Genomic DNA, 16,953 nt, shown 5'->3' with positions numbered 1-16,953 from the left:
GTGTGGCGTTCAGCAGACACCTTGCAGGAATCACTTCTCGCCTTCAACCGTGTGTGTCCCCGGGGATCGAACTCAGGTCATCAGGCTTAGCTCCTTTACCCACTTAAACGAAATTGTCCTTGCAGGTTTAACTGGTCTACTCCAATCTTTCTTGGACCCAGCCCTGTCTCAGAGCCGTGAATTTTCAGGGAACCTCCACTCTAGTGGCGACTTACGGGACTACGGGGTCTTCTGGGAAATGTAGTCCAAGACCGTACCAGAGACCGGATGGGCGCGGCCAGCGTGGGCTGAGTCATCCAATCCCCAGGCGGAAATCTGACCAGGGAGGCTGTTCGGAATCCGAAGCGAATGTGGGACTCGGGGTTCTGAAACCAAACCAGGCGGGGCAGTTTGACCAAGAGGAAGCCAGCCTCGTCCTGTAGGTGACAGATTCCGCAATGGCAGGCCTGAGTGGGTGTGAGAGAGATCATGGGGAGATTACGTGTGCGACTGGGTCCGGGGAGAGCTGAACGACAGAGAAACTGGGAGGTAAGAAAAATGTGCGCCCGAGGAGCTGCGGAGGAGCTGTGCGGTCCTGTGAGTGGGGAGGGAACACTGCATGTGCATGGAAAGCTTACTTGTGTCTTGGTCACTGCCCGAGTGGCTGAGATTATAGAGAAATCTGAAGCCTCCTAAATCTCATTTTCTTTTCAAATTACGATTAGTAATTGTGTTTCTTCCTGTACATTATGGGAGGAAAAGGAACAGCTGATAATAACTAATTAGCATTTTTATTTTTCCCCAAGATAATTGTGCGAAGGCAGTCCACGGGCATTAGGACTTTTTAAACACAGTGTGTTTTGTTTTGTCCGCGGAGATGCTTTTGTGTATGTATGTGGAAGGGGGAACGTTATGCCCAGGATCCTCCAAGCAGATGTGTTCCCTTTAGAGAGTTCTTGAGACACAGGTGAAGTTTGTCGTTGTTGTTTGGCTTTTGAGCCGGCCTCCTAGTCTCTTTATAACCAAGGTTGACCTGAACTCCGGGTCCTTCCTCCTGCCTCCACTTCCAAGTGGTTTCTGTTGTTTTGGGTTTGTTTGGACAGACGACATTGCTGTTTAGCCCTGGTCACCCTTCAGGAGGCAATCCCTCTCCCTCTTAAAGACTGAGATACCAGGAGTGAACCACCACGCCCTCCCCAGCGAGGTGACTGCATTTATTACAGAGAGCATCATCCGGCACGATTAAAGTAACAGTGCAGAGGAACGGGGGAGCGCAGCTACAGCGATGGGCGGCCATGTAATCCAGACTTTGAAAGCAAAATGCCGTCTCTTGTCCTCCTCGGAAGTATTCAGAAATTTTAACGGTATAACACTCCCTCCTTTCCTTTTTGAGTCATGGCCTCTCTGTGTAGCCCTAGCTAGTCTAGAACTTGCTGTGCAAACTATGCTGACCAGAGACTATCTGCCAGTGCTGGGATTACAGGTGGGGGCCCTCATATATAAAAATGTGTGTGTGTGTGTATATATATGTATATATATATAAACTGTATATATGTATATACATATACAAACTATATACTGTGTATATATGTGTGTGTACTGTATATAAATATAAACTATATATGTGTATATACATATACAAACTATATACTGTGTATATATATGTGAATATACACACACACACACACACACACACACACGTATATGTAGTAACATGATTAAAGATCCAAGCTCAGGCACAGTTGTCAGGTGGGGGTTTTTGTTTTTGAGATGGTCTGTAGCTTATGCTGGCCTCCAACAAGATAGATAGAGTCCAGCTCTGAACTCCTGGATCCTCACATCTCCATTTTCTAAGTGCCAGGGTTATAGGAGAGTACCACCACACCCTGCACATCTGTTGGTGTCTGAATTAAAATCCAGGTCTTGCACCATCCTCTCTCGGGTAGATTATAACTTCACCAAACTGGGTGGAATCTAGTTCGAACAAGAGACTGGTGGGTGACTAAACAGTGAAGGAGGTTCTTATCGAAGTAGCCAAATGAGAACCATACATAGCACAGACATTCATTGTCTGACACCACTGAAATGCCTAAAAGACTTCCGTATAAGCCCTGCTCTTTTAATCGATGTGAGCTTTTGGTCACCATTCCTCCTCTGTGAGGACTTAAGCAAAAACGGATGGCATCAATATGCCAGGTACTAATAATGTAACCGTGATCAGGCCTTTAAAACAATGCTTTAAGGGTAATTGAAGGGGACGGAGAGATGGCTCAGCAGTTAAGAACACTTGCTGCTCTTGCAAACTAGGTTTGAATCCCACCACCTTCATGGCGGTTCATAATTGTCTGTAACCCCAGTTCCAGTGGATCTGATGCCCTGTCCACGTGCATGGACACACACACAGGCAAAACACCCATACACATAAATAAACAAACTAAAAACAATTTTTAAAAGATTGCCTGGAGGATGGGACTGAGGTATTTCTGTTTGTTTGAGAATGGAAGAGATACTAAACCCGAGTTCAAGATAGGATTTTCGTGTGGGATGGGCACCAACTAAAACCATTTCTGTCTCTTATCCTAACGCAGGCAGGTGCTAGTGTGATAAGAGGTAGTGAGTCAACCAGCTGGAGTAGAGACAGTCCAACCTCACCTCTAGCATGATGCTGTTTTACAAGATCTTGTAGCAGGAACCCATGTGTCTGTCAGTGTCCCTCATTTATTGGCCATCTTTCAGAGGCCGATTTCTCTGGCTTCCTAGGCTGTGGACTACATTTCCCAGGAGCCATCACACCCTTGGCCATTGCTGTCCAAAGATGGCAGGGGCCATCGTTTGCATAGCTGAGGAAGAGCAGTATGTAGACCATCTCTGCGTGACCTGAAATTTCTGAAGTTCTCGTGATCAGTTGTTGGCGTTGTGTGAGGGATGTTCTCTGCCAATGGAAGTAATAGAGTTTAAAGCTAGGGCCTGTAAATTGATAGTTGTGGTCTAGTCTTTTGTTAAAGACCATACAGCGTTGGACTACATTTCCCAGAGTGCACTGTTAACAAGCAACTTCCTCGAGTTCCGACCCAATTGGCTTCAGACCCGAATCCCTAGGGACGTCCAGGCTGTGTGGGGCATAGTGTCAGTATAAGGCCTGGAATCAGAATGTCCATGGAGATCGAGTTCAGGGGTGAAGGGCTTTCCTACGGAGCGCGGAGTTCTGAAGAGGATGTGGTGGTGTTCCGGGCTGGCAGAGTTGGGGTTCGTACGGGAGCTTGGGGCTTGTGGGGTACACACTTGGCACTAATATGGGAGCTGCGGGGGATTGCCCTGCCGTGTGTGTGTGTGTGTGTGTGTGTGTGTGTGTGTGTGTGTGTGTGTGTGTGTGTGTGTGTGTGTGTGTGTGTGCGTGTGTGTGCGTGTGCGTGCGTGCGTGTTCCGGAAAGCGATGGTCATATTCAGTGGACAGTTTAAACGTACCCGACAGTGTGTGTAAACAGGATAGAGCCGCAGCCCTGGCACCGCCAAGAATGAACGTTGTGTTTAATAATAGACATTGTAATTTCTAAAAGCGAGGGTGGAACTGAAGGAAGTGAGTTCACATCTTGGCCAGCGAAATGGCCTAAATACAACTAGGATAAGAGTGGAGAAGGGGACAGGAGAGGCTCGGGACTTCAGGGTGCATGCTACTATTGCAGAGGATCTGAGTTTGGTTCTTAGCACTGATGTCGGCCGCTCTTGCTTGTAACTCCAGACATGGACCTTCCTGCCCCAGCACCTGCACTCATGTGCGCGCACACACACACACACACACACACACACACACACACACACACACTGCACACATGCCACACATAAATCCTTTTTTTAAAATGGAAATAAAAACTGGAGAAATGGTTCAGCGGTTAAAAGCATTTTCTGTTCTTGCAGAGGACTTAAGTTCAGTTCCTAGCTCACATTCAGGAGGCTCACAATCTCCTCCAGGTTCAGAGGCTCCGAGATGCCCAATGGCCCCTGGGTACCAGCGTTCAAGTTTACATACCCCCTCCCCCAGATATACATAAACATTTTTAAAAGTAAAATCTTAAAGTTGCAAGTAGAGTACCATTTTCTAAAGCAGAGAAACCTTTATTTGCAGAAGATGGAGGAAAATGCTGGGCTTATTCCTTGGAACAGGGTGGTGAGTCTCTCCTGGGAACCTATTTGAATACCTGTAGGAAAGTGCTCTGGGGTCATGCTGCGGGCCGCAGGAATATCATAAGAACTCAGCTGGTTATGGCAAAGTCACTACCTGGAGGAATCAGGGAATTCCTCCAGAGGAAGCCAAATTCCAAGGAGTTTTTGGTGTTACTTGGCTTGTTATATGTCAGCTGTCTTCTGTTATGAAAATCATGTGTGCCTTCATGGTTTTCCCAATTGATTTTTCCCTAAGAAGGGCTAACAATGTGGACTGATCACTCTCTAGACATACACATTCCAGGCATTTGGAGAACAGCCTCAGGAAAGGCTTTCTCTGGAATCAGATATCTCCCCTAGCCACTTTCAAGGACTAAAGGAGACATCACCCAGGTGGTCATCCAATTTCCGAGGACTAACAGTGATAACAACCCACAGGCGAGTCTCCTGACTTAAGGTAAATTCCACAAGGGGACACCGCCTAGGTCAGGTAGACATTAAGTAATAGCTTTACACAATTTAGCCAAGACCCCTCCTTTCTTACAGCCTTACTAACTTTATAGACCTCTAACTACTTACCTAACCACTTCTAGGAATATATAGATAACATTCTGCGATAACAGCTATGCTCAGCCAGAACCCCAGTTCCCTGTATTATCATCATTGGCAGCATCCGGCCAGGTCCATCCCCAGATGGAGGAAAGTACCTTATCAGAGATACCTCTGTACTTTCTAAGAACAGACTTAAGCATCCAGGCTACCTGTTTGAGAAGGCCTGGTGGATGTGCTAATTAAACTTAACTTCCTCCTTTCCCAAATCTTACCTCCAGTTCCAGATCTCCCTTTAACTATCACCAGAAGCATCTATCTGTACACAGGTTGCCTAGAGACTGAGCACACTTTCCCCCACCCTGCAGAAAAAACGGCAGACAGCTTGGACAGATAGGAGCACAACTTATAGATTTTTAACATCTTTTACCAAACACATTTAAGATTATAGTTGTGCGCATAAGATCCCTCCTCTTAGATATTACCAGTATTTAGCCTTTAGTTAATTCATTAGTCACTTCCCCTTTGGGTCGCAAATGGTAATTAACAACTACTGCCCCTCTTTGTGATCCTGATAGCAGACAATCACTGCCTGAGGAAGTTCAGGCTGAGTGTCCTGGGTGGAGGGGAGGACTGTGATTTTGGGGAGATACATAACTGTAAAGCAGAGGACAGAGAGGAGAGAAAAGAGAATGGAAGAGCTAGATGGGTAAGAACTTGAGAGGAACGAACCGAGATGGGGAAGAACTAGATTGAAGGGCTAAAAGAGAGGACTAGAGGAATGAGATGGAAGATGAGGAAGAGCCAGATGGGGAAGAACAAGATGAGGAAGAGCCAGATGAGAGAGAAGGAGATGGGAGAGGAGCTGATAGGGGAAAGAACTAGATAGATGAGAACCTAGAAGGGACAAAACTAGATGAAGGAATTAAGATAGAACCTAGAGGGGACAGTAGATAAATATAGAGAAATCAGGCAAGAAAGGAGCTAAACAAGAGAGCAGAATAGAAGCTGTGTAGAGAGAGAACTATCACAGAATAATAAAGTGTATGAACTAAGGAGTTTCATGTACATAGATTCATTTCTTCACATTAAAGATTATCAGCTGGTTGTAGATTCTTCCCGGACCCTGGGAGGGGACTATCGAGGGGCTGGACCCCCATAGTCCTTGATAGGGTCATAGTTCATGAAGGAACAATGAGACCCCTTTCCAGGAATGCTCAGTTCAGGGTCATGCTGCACGTGTTCAAAAAGATGAAGATCGCTGCCATGGGCTCTTGTGGGCGTGCTTCGTTCAAATATTATAACAAGTCATGTTTACTCTTTTTGCAGAAAGAACCAATCAGTGGTTGGCTGACTGGGTAGGAAAACTCCCAGTCTACCCTGCCTGGCTTAGCAACAAATATGAAAGCAATTTCAGTGTTAAAAGGTAGTTGAAGTGGGGGCAACACAAAATGAGGAGAGAATTGAAGACCGTGGAAACACTCTAAGCTTTTCTCTGTCAGTGTTAGCTGAGAGGTAGAACAGCAGTTAGTCTGGGCGGTGCTAAGAACTTGGTGAATTCTTGGAAAGCACGCCACACACTGAATTACATCTCCCACCTCACAGTGTCTTACTCATTCAGAAGTCCATTCTGTTGAATAAAGGAGGCTAGCACACAGTGTTGGACGTTCAGGATGCTGGCCACCCTAACTCCCACCTTGCTTTTTATTTAGAATCACATTTAAATGTATCCAGTCCATTGCAGTTATTTTGCTGATTTTTTTTTCCTGTTTGTTTCTGTGTGACCTCTAGTATTTTTTTTCAGAAAGGACTTTTGTGAATATTCTCAAAGTTCTTATATCATAGCATTACACACACACACACACACACACACACACACACACACACACACACCTTTTGCTTGCTCCCCTCTCCCCCCCCACCCTTAAGACTGGATCTTCCTAAGTAGCCCAGGCTGGCCTTGAGGCCATAGTGATCCTCCTGCTTCAATCTCTTAAATTCTGGATTACAGGGGTATGTCCACTCGTGGTTACTCTTTGTATCTTTAAAAATTGATGAGCTGGGTGTGGTGGCACCAGCCTTTGATCCCAGTACTCTGGAGGCAGGAACAAGCGAGTTCTGTGAGTTTGAGGCTAGCCTGATCTACTTAATAAGTTCTAGGCCCGCCAGGGCTTCATAATGAAACCCTGTCTCAAAAAGCCAAAATAAGTTATTTATTAATTAAAAAGGAATAATAGATTGGCTAGATAGTCATTGCATCTCTCATTTCTTTTTCTACAAATATGCTAAAAACCCATAAGTTTTTCAGGATGGAAAAGTCTAATTAAAACTTGAATTTCCTTTCTGTTACTGACAGTTGATCATTTTAGAACAACTCTGCATGGTTTTTAAATTTTTTTATAACTTTATGTGCATGAACATTTTGCCTGTGAATGTATACCACGAGCATGTCTGGTTCCTCACAGAGGAACTGGAATTACGGATGCCGTGTACCATCATGTGGGTGCAGGTTTTCTCAAGAGCAACAGTGCTCTTAACCCCCAGGCACCTCTCCAGCGCATCCACTCTTCATGTTTTCTAATCTAATGCTTTTATTAGGTAATGTTTTGGTATTGATGATTTTTGTGCCATTTCCCCCAGGCCATCATGCCCTTTCATGATACTTATTTAGACAGCTAGGTATCGGTATACATTTAACAGTCTCACAATGTATTTCTTTTGCCACCTTGAATCTCCCTTACATCTTTTTTCCTTTCCTTTCCTTTCCTTTCCTTTCCTTTCCTTTCCTTTCCTTTCCTTTCCTTTCCTTTCCTTTCCTTTCCTTTCCTTTCCTTTCCTTTCCTTTCCTTTCCTTTTTTCCCTCTTTCTTTTCCTTTCCTTTTTTTCCCTTTCCTTTCCTTTCCTTTTTTTTCTTTTTGACAGTGTCTGACTATGGAGTCCTGGCTGGCCTAGAACTCACAGAAACTCAGGTGTCATATCATTTCTGTTAGAATCTTGCGTTCAGTGTTTGGCCCACTCATAGAATGAGTTCTTCTCATTGCTGGAGTGTCCACATAGGTTCTGTGTATTTCTGATTCCTCTACACGATTTCAGGAGGAATGCAGATTTCGAATTGGTCCTCCTTCAAACTGTGTAATAATTAGTCTCAAGTCTCCCTATCCCTCTCCTGGCCTCAGGGAGCACCAGGCACACATGCGGTGCACAGACGTTCATGCAGGCAAAATACTCATTCATATAAAGTACAAATAAGGTTTTAATAGAGCAGTTGTTTCTCTCTGCAGAGATGAGATCTGAGGCCCAGGCTGTAAAGCACACTTGTTAGGACTGTGTCAGAGATTAGAGGTTAATGGAGGCTGGCAGTGGAGCTGGACTGTGTGCTGGGTTCTGCAGATGCCCTGATAACACTTGTCCCACTGCATGGTGTTTCCTGAGGCTTGTGAGAGCCTCAAAACTGTCTTCAGTTTTACAGTGTGACCCTTCTTAGATGCTCTAGATGAAAATGATTCAGTAGGTTTGTTAGACACGGGGAAAATGGGAGCTGCTGTCCTGGACACACAGCGGAGTCTGGGTAGCTCTGATGGGCTTCCAGAAGGGAGAGTTCCATTGCCTTTGAAGATTTCTAACTCCAGCTTTGTAGAGTTATTGGAGACATTTAGATACAATCAGAATAACTTTGTCTCATATCCTGATCTATGGAATGATTTTTGTTGTTGTTGTTTGTTTTTTGAGACAGGGTTTCTCTGTGTACCTCTGGCTGTCCTAGAACTACCTCTGTAGACCAGGCTGACCTGGAACACAGATATCCACCTGCCTTTGTCTCCTGAGTGCTGGGGTTAAAGGTGTGCACCACCACTGCCCAGCTGTGGAATGATTTTTGACACAACTAATTCGATTATAACTCCATCCTGTTTTAGTTGGGGTTCTCTTGATTTTTGGTAGGACCAGCATTTCATCACACTCCCTCTTGCCTTCCTCCAGGGAAGAATGTGGTCTTTTTTCTCATCCGTTTGCAAGGTCACTGGAAAGTCAGGCATCTCATGATTCTCTTCCCTGTGCTCTGTTTCCTCAGGAGTTGCCTTCATAACAATAGGAATCAAGAAGAGGACTGGTCACATTCACAAGTTTTCAATCATGGCCCATGTGAGTTTGTATTCTCAAAAATAATTATTTCTTCTCATAGGAATGTTTTTGTCCCTTGTTCTCAAACTACTTAACTATAGTGAGCATCCTAACTGGTCTTAATAATAAAAACCCAGAGCCAGATATTGGGGTAAACGCTGAAAGATCAGAGAGACAAAGGAGCAAGCCACAGCCGCCTCTCACCTCGCCAACTCCTCAGCCTGAAAGAGGCCAAGCTCCTGTCTCTGCTGGCCTTATATTACTGTCTCTACCTCCCTAGTGCTAGGATTAAAGGTGTGTGTCACTACTGCCCGGCCTCTATGGTTAACTAGTGGCTAGCTCCGCACTCTGATCTCCAGGCAAGCCTTATTTGTTAGATAGAGCACAAACAAAATATCACACACTCAGCCAAGTCAATTCCGGGTGGTAGTGATGCTGTGGAGCATTCTAGGGCCTTCCCTGCATGGCACTCTCTCCTCGACTGCTATCTCTCCCACATGGCAGTCAGCAGCCCTTGTGTTTTAGACCTAAGACAATATCTAATCAGGAGGAATGCCTCTAGAGAGGACATCCTAGAGTGTCACTTCAAACCCATAGGCGGAACGGTGGCGGGAGGGGGCGGCATATGAACGTTCCCACTTGCTCTGCGTACAGACTGGAGCATTGCGGTCGGGGTGAGGCCTGTCTCAGTGTGCGGCGCTTACCAGTGCATTTAGAGGTCATGGCAGAAACACTGAGTGTGCAGAGACCTGGCGATCAGCAAGCAGCTAGCTGATTGGCAGTTGCTTACATGGAACAACACACTCTGCTTAGAAAAAAAAAAAAAACAGGACTTGGGAAATATATCCCTAAATTCTGTCAATTTAAACTGATAGGAAGTTCCACTAAAAGTACCCTACAGTAAAAACAAACAACAAAATGGACAGTCCATAAAACGCCTGCATTTTCTCATGTTTTACATGTATCTAGAGTTTGGGACTTCAAACAGGTGTATTCTCTCCATGATGTCTGCCATAAACTCCTGGGATGTCTTCGGGCTACCACCCTTTTGTCCTGGTGTTCCTCATATGAAGCCTATAGGGATGCTGTGACCAAGAAGTAGTTTGTTTTTACAATTTATTTATTTTTATTTTTTTGTTTTTCGAGACAGGGTTTCTCTGTGTAGCTTTGGAGCCTATCCTGGATCTCACTCTGTAGACCAGGCTGGCCTCAAACTCGCAGAGATCTGCCCGCCTCTGCCTCCCAAGTGCTGGGATTAAAGGCGTGCGCCATCACCGCCTGGCTCTACAATTTATTTTTTAATGTGTGTGTGTGTGTGTGTGTGTGTATACTTCTGTGAATATCATGTGTGTATAGATGCCAGTGGAGGCTAGAAGAGGGTGTCGGATTTCCCGGAGCTATGGGCAGTATGGGTGCCCAGTATGGGTGCTCAGAACCAAGCTCAGGTCCTTTAGAAGTGCAGCAAGCACTCCTGACCACTGAGCCATCTCTCCAGTCCCCAGAGCAATAGTTTTTAAGAGCCTGTGGCACTCAGCTTGATTGGTCACAGTTCCATTGCCTTCTCCTCGTACCACAAACTGCCAACTCTGGTTTGCCTCGCCGTCGTCTCATCCCCTGCTCTGCCCTTCGCCAGCCTTTCCCTTCCGTCTGAATCATTTGTTCAATTGTACCATTGACGCTGGGGCTAATTGTCATATGGCAGGTAATGACGTTCAGCGATGTGGCTGTAGATTTCTCTCCAGAAGAATGGGAGTGTCTAAACCTGGAACAGAGGCATTTATACAGAGATGTGATGCTGGAGAACTACAACCACCTTGTCGCAGTAGGTAAGGCTCAGTTTAACCCTAGACATTCCTGGGTGCTTTATTGTCAAGTATTGACTTATTTTTCAAATGTCAAGGGGGTTTCCGACCTGTGTTTCTTCTGGGAAAATGGGTTGTGTTTTCTGCAAAGATGACAGTCATCACGGGGACCTCGTGTTCGTCCTCCTCCTGAAGTGAGCATCCTTTGTCCTTGCTGCTCTTGTGATTGTCCCACCAGATGAGAACTTGGGAATTCTTACTCGTGTGGTTGCTTCCTGTATCTTATCTTACATGCAGGACTTTGCATTTATCAACCACGTGTGCTCCCCACGTTGGAAGAAGAGCAAGATGCCTACGTGGATTTGGGCAGTGAGACCAGAGGCTTTTGCCCAGGTGAGTAACAGCGAGTGAGCAGTCATCCAGCAGGGAGGCGGCGGCAGCTCTAACACCGGTCCCGAGCATCCTAACCCTGCCTGATGAAGCACGAAGCATGTGCGGCCTTTCCTGCATCACCTTCGCTCAGAGTCCGCTCCTACCCATCATCTCATCTGTCCCCATGTGACAGCAGGTGAAGTGCTGTCCTTCTCTCTAGTGGCCGCTCTTCTGTGAATGACGCAGGTCCAGTGCCTTCCCATCTCTTGCTATCTCCTTACCTTTTTCCATTTAGGGATTTATAAATTCCCTCATCCTCTAAAAACTTGCAAATCATTCATTTCAGCTACTTGAAAAGATTTCCTTCCTTCATGGGCCACCCATGCAGCCCTCTTGAATCACCTCACTTGATCTACTTTCTCCTTCCTTGTTTTCCGGTTTTGTAACGTCAGCTCGGATTCACTAGTGTTAACAGAGAGTATATATTAATAAACCTTGTATTCTCTGTGACAAGAACATACCCACAAATTTTTGCATAGTCCGTCATGCATGAAAAGAACCTGTTAGGCTGGTGGTTAAATGTTGGAATAGTGAGAAAAAACAGTTTGGGCCACTTAGAGGAACTACCTGCAAAGAGGTTAGGGCCAAAGGGAGACAACCCGGAGAATGCATGGCCAGGATGGCTTGTCCGCTTCCCTGTATTCTCCATTTCCTTCTCTGTGGATGAGGATGGCCTTCGTCAGTCACCCAGTACTCCTCTGCAGGTGCCTTGTGGGATGATGTGCCAGGACAAGCCTGAGGGCCGGGCAGGTAGAAGAGCTGATTGCTCTGCATTTCTGAGGACTGGCATCCAGTCCCTGAAACCCATGGTGGGAGAGGAGAATGGCTCCTAAAGCTGTAGTGTGACTTCACATGTCTACGGTGGCATGTTCATACACACACACACACACACACACACACACACACACACACACACACACACGGACTTCCAAATGTCTGCAGTGGCATGTGCATGCCTACAGTCACACCTACATACAATGAGTACCACATGTGCCCACAGTTTGTCTGTCTGTCTGTCTCTGATTCTCTCCATACATGGTAATAATAATAATAATAATATAATAATAATAATAATAATAAATTAAAATTAAATCTGTTTTGACTGAGCCAGCCTGGGTATGCTTGTGTCTCCTATTGTACAAAAAGCCAGGAAGGGGCCGAAAAGATGGTTCAATGGCTGCTCTTAAAGGGGTCCCAGGTTTGATTCCCAGCACCCACATGGTGGCTCACAGCTGCCTAACTCCAATCCTAGGGGATCTCTTGAACTTCTGGCCTCCTTGGGTACAGGCACACGCATGGTCCACAGACATACATGCAGGCAAACATCCATACACACAAAATAAATGCTTACATTTTTAAAAGCCATGAAGGAAGCAGCCTGTGGAATCATTCAAGTGGAGACCGGAGAAACTAAACAATGAGCTATATTACACTGTTCTTAGTCTTGATTATCCCGTTTGTGCCTCTTGGCCCCTGGTTTTTATAAAATCTTAGTCCTGTCTAGGCACCCCCACCTTCAAAATTAGCTCTCTGAAATTTCTGTTTATTTTTTGTCTTTTTAATATTGTCCAGATTTTGTTTTGAGGACATTTTTTTTCTTTATGGATAGTAAAACAGTATATATTTATGTTATTGTCTTTCAGATATAGATTCTGTGTGGCAGATGAAGGTCCTACCAAAATCTAGCGCATGTGCAAGACAGTTATCCCAGTGGGAAGTAATGGAAACTGATCCAAACCACAGCCTTGAAGGTTCGTGTCCTAGAGCTGATTGGGAAGGCAGAGTTCAGCTTCCAACCCAAAAGGAGACTCAAGAGGAATGCTTTAAGCAAATGACACTTACCTACAAAAAATTGCCCTCTTTGAATCAGCTCACAGCTTTTAATCAGTGCCCAAGACTGAATATAGAAGAGAAAACAAATAAATTTAAATCTGAAAAATCCTTTAGTTTTGCCTCAGACCCCACTCAACTTCAGTTAATTCACATGGGTGAGAAACTCGAGGAAGATAAAAAATGTGGGAAAACCTTTCCTCCTGGTTCTAAACTTACTCGGTATCGTGCAGTTCACACTGGAAAGAAAACATTTCAGTGTGAAGAATGTGGCAAGGCTTTTAGTTTTCGGTCTAGTCTTACTGGTCACAAGAGAATTCACACTGGGGAAAAGCCTTTTAAATGTAAGGAATGTGGGAAAGCCTTTAGATTTCATTCACTACTCAGTGTCCACATTCGGATTCATACCGGTGAGAAATCTTACGAATGTAAGGAATGTGGAAAGTACTTTAATTACAGCTCAGACCTTACTCGACATCACAGGATTCATACTGGTGAGAAGCCCTATCAGTGTAGGGAATGTGGAAAGGCTTTCAGTTGCGGCTCAGACCTCACTCGCCATGAGAGAATTCACACTGGTGAAAAACCCTATGAATGTAATGAGTGTGGAAAGGCTTTTATTCAGCAGTCACACCTCATTAAACATCAGAGAATCCACACTGGTGAAAAACCTTACGTATGCAAGGAGTGTGGGAAAGCTTTCACATGTGGGTCACAATTAAGTCAACACAGGAAAATTCATACTGGTGATAAGTTGCATAAATGTAAAGAATGTAAAAACTCTTTTAGTTTTGCCTTAGATCATACTCAACGACAGTTAATTTACATTGGTGAGAAGTTCTTTGAAGATAAGGAAAATGGGAAGACGTTTTTTCCAGACTCAGAACTTACTCAGTACCAGACCGTTCACGCTGGTAAGAAAATATACGAATGCAAAGAGTGCGGCAAGGCTTTTAGTCTACGCTCCATTGTCAGCAGTCTTAAGAAAATTCACAACAGGGAGAAACTTTTTAAATGCAAGGACTGTGAGAAGGCCTTTCGTTGTCCCTCAGATCTGGCTCGCCATCAGAAGATTCACACTGGTGAAAAGCCCTATAAGTGTAAGGAATGCGGGAAGGGGTTTATTTGCAGATCAGACCTTGGCCGGCATCAGAGAGTTCACACCGGTGTAAAGCCTTATGTATGTAAGGAGTGTGGAAAAGCTTTCACTCGTGGTGCACACCTAACTCAACATCAGAAAAGTCATAGTAAGAAATCACACGAATTCAATGGAGGTGACAAGGACTTTAGTTCTGGTTTAGAACATCCTCAGCATTCTTTAATTCATACTAGTGAGAAAATCTGGCAAGATAAGGAATATGCAGAGACCATTCTTTGTGGTTCAGAACTTACTCAATTTCAACCTGGCGAGACAACCAATGAATATAAAGAGAATGGCAAGGACTTCAGTTGGCATTCAAGTGACCCAGATCTTAAGACAGTTCACATTAGGGAGAAACGTTTTCAGTGCAAGGAATGTCCAAAGGCCTTTAGATACAGTTCAGAACTTACTCGACACCAGAGACTACATACCGGTGAGAAGCCCTATAAGTGTCAGGAATGCTGGAAAGCATTTGCTTCTGCCTCAGACCTTGCTCGGCATCAGAGGATTCACACTGGTGAGAGGCCCTATGAATGTAATGAGTGTGGGAAAGCCTTTATTCAGCAGTCACACCTCATTAAACATCAGAGAATTCACAGTGTCGAACAGTCCAAGGATGTAATGAATGTAGAAAAGCCTTCGGCTGGCAGTCAGATGTTATTAAACATGAGGGAGTTCACACTGGTAAACAATCTTATTAATTTAAGGAGTGTTGGAAAGATTCTACTCATGGCTCAGCTCAATCAGTTTCAGAAGATTTATAATGATGAGAAATCAAGTTAAGGCAGAACACTTGGAAAAGCCTATTTTTGTGTCTCAAATCTTACCCAGCATTAGAATGTCCACATTGGTAGGAAATCTGTGACTGAGATTTGGGAAAGCCTTCATCTGTAACTCAAGCCACTATCTGTGTGAAGATATGTCACTGTGATTGGCTTAATAAAAAGCTAAACAGCCAATAGCTAGGCAGGATTTTTGAGGTCGAGAGAATGCTGGGAAGAAGAAGGGTGGAGTCCAGCCAGATGGAAAGCAAGCAGGATGGCCTCTAAGGAGATGAGGCAATAAAGCCATGAGGCAGGAAGGAGATTAAAAGATAGGGGTTAATTTAAGTTATAAGAGCTAGTTAGAGCCGGGCGGTGGTGGCGCACGCCTTTAATCCCAGCACTCGGGAGGCAGAGGCAGGCGGATCTCTGTGAGTTTGAGGCCAGCCTGGTCTCCAAAGCGAGTTCCAGGAGAGGCGCAAAGCTACACAGAGAAACCCTGTCTCGAAAAACCAAAAAAAAAAAAAGCTAGTTAGAAACAAGCCTAAGCTGTCAGCTGAGCTTTCATAATTAATAATAAGTCTCTATGTTGTGATTTGGGAGCTGGCTGGTGGGACAGAAGACTCGCTACATTATCCATGTTAGTCCATGGTAGTAGAAAACCCTACAAGTGTAAGCATTGTGGAAAGACTTTCCTGGGTTCATATCTTGGTCAAAGTGAGAATATTCACGAGAGGAAACTGGATATAAGGACATGGAAAGACCTTTCTTTATGGTTCAGTATTTAATAGACATCTGTAAATTGCTGGCTAAGAAAACTGAATTCAAGGAGTGTGGAAACACTTGCTCATTATTCCAAATTTGACTGATAGAAAGTACATACTCAAAAGAGACATAAAGAATGTGGAAATGCCTTTCAGATTCATAACTTTAGGAGTGTATACAGGCAAAGAACCTCAGATATCCAAGGAATGTGGAAAATCTTTTATTTTGGACTCATCTCATATGATAGGAAATTCATACTGATGCAGAGCCCATAAATGTTAAGAAAAGTGATTTAGTCATTATATAAAGTTGGGTCAGCAACTGGACATTTATACTTTTTTGTGTGGTGTGAAACCCAGAGCTTGTGGGTGCTACACAGGTGCTCTTGTTTCTCAGCTGCATCCTCAGCCCTCACTGGTGAGGAAACTTACTAGACAACATTTTCCCAAGAGCGTACTTTTTTCACTACTATGATATCATGTGACACAAAACCAAGAAAGGCTAATTTGTTTCTAACTCAATAAGATAATTTCTTTTCAAAAACCCCTTAAACATAATACTAGTAGACCTTTTGGCAAAGTAATATGTCTGTCATCCAAAGTCATGATATAATCTATGTTAATTTAGGAAAGACTTTACTGGTGGGCTATTTATGTACTGTGATGATGCCTTACCAGAGAAGTGGCATAGAGCTCTATTTTAGAGGATTTGCAGTGAAATATAAATGTGTAAAATATTTGAGACATAATTTTTACATGTGGATCATTTATTTTTTAGGAAAACTTAGAAGTGCTTGTTTTTTGTTTCTTTTTTAAATACAACATAGAAAGTCCAAAAAAAATTTTAAAAATCAGAATTGCATTTAAAAAGTTCTATGAGGGCCTGGAGATGTAGCTCAGTTGGTAGTGTTTGCCTAGCATGCATGAAGCCCTGGGTCTGTTCTCCAGCACTGCACAACCAAGCACCATGCCATATGCCTGAAATTGTAATACTCAGAGGTAGAGACAAGAGGGTCGGAAGTTCAAGGTCATGCTTGGAGTGTGTAGTGAATTCAAAGTCAGCCAGGAATTCATGAGACTGTGTCTCAAAGGAAAAAGAAAATCATGTGTGACTAAGGTTACAGGAGATACATAATATATTTTATATATATAATATATATGTATATATATATACTGTGGAAGAAAAGTAAATCCTGTGGAAAATCTGTAGGCTTATTTAGCATAATTCTTACATTTGAAAAGTTTCAGTTGTAAAGGTAAATGAAAATTACAAAAGAGGCGGCCCTAACATTTAAAGGGAAAGATGATGCTGGCTACTTTTTAGGCATTTTTTGTGGGTGGATTCTGAATGATGCAAACGTATGTTTAGTTCAGTAATGAGTATCGATCGTCCAAGTGCAGTTCTTGGTACCATT

The 16,953-nt window shown here is 44.0% G+C and overlaps 1 protein-coding gene across 4 annotated transcripts; it reads left to right on the top strand.

Moving 5' to 3' along the window:
- Positions 1 to 279: 279 nt before the first annotated feature.
- LOC114681641 (zinc finger protein 790-like) lies at positions 280 to 15,151 on the top strand. Of its 4 annotated transcripts, XM_037202093.1 has the most exons (6): positions 283 to 528; positions 8,759 to 8,829; positions 10,511 to 10,634; positions 10,908 to 11,003; positions 12,686 to 12,793; positions 13,662 to 13,750. In XM_037202093.1, the coding sequence occupies exons 2-6, from the start codon at positions 8,821 to 8,823 to the stop codon at positions 13,670 to 13,672; spliced, it is 348 nt and encodes a 115-aa protein (XP_037057988.1). In that variant the 5' UTR covers positions 283 to 528; positions 8,759 to 8,820; the 3' UTR covers positions 13,673 to 13,750. The 4 variants fall into 4 exon arrangements, with proteins under 4 accessions (XP_028711076.1, XP_037057988.1, XP_028711077.1 ...); XM_028855243.2 differs by having other exon boundaries at positions 280 to 528; positions 12,686 to 15,151; XM_028855244.2 differs by lacking the exon at positions 283 to 528 and adding an exon at positions 2,432 to 3,225 and having other exon boundaries at positions 12,686 to 15,151.
- The last annotated feature ends 1,802 nt before the right edge of the window (positions 15,152 to 16,953 follow it).

This window comes from Peromyscus leucopus, chromosome 1 (genome assembly GCF_004664715.2).
Source record: "Peromyscus leucopus breed LL Stock chromosome 1, UCI_PerLeu_2.1, whole genome shotgun sequence".
Classification (NCBI taxonomy): Eukaryota; Metazoa; Chordata; class Mammalia; order Rodentia; family Cricetidae; genus Peromyscus; species Peromyscus leucopus.
Note: the sequence above shows the minus strand (reverse complement) of the source record. Positions and strands in the feature narration are given on the sequence as shown.

Coding starts and splice junctions, on each gene's coding strand:
- LOC114681641 (XM_028855243.2), top strand. Junction 10,635..10,907: donor CAACCACCTTGTCGCAGTAG/GTAAGGCTCAGT, acceptor TCTTACATGCAG/GACTTTGCATTTATCAACCA. Junction 11,004..12,685: donor GACCAGAGGCTTTTGCCCAG/GTGAGTAACAGC, acceptor ATTGTCTTTCAG/ATATAGATTCTGTGTGGCAG.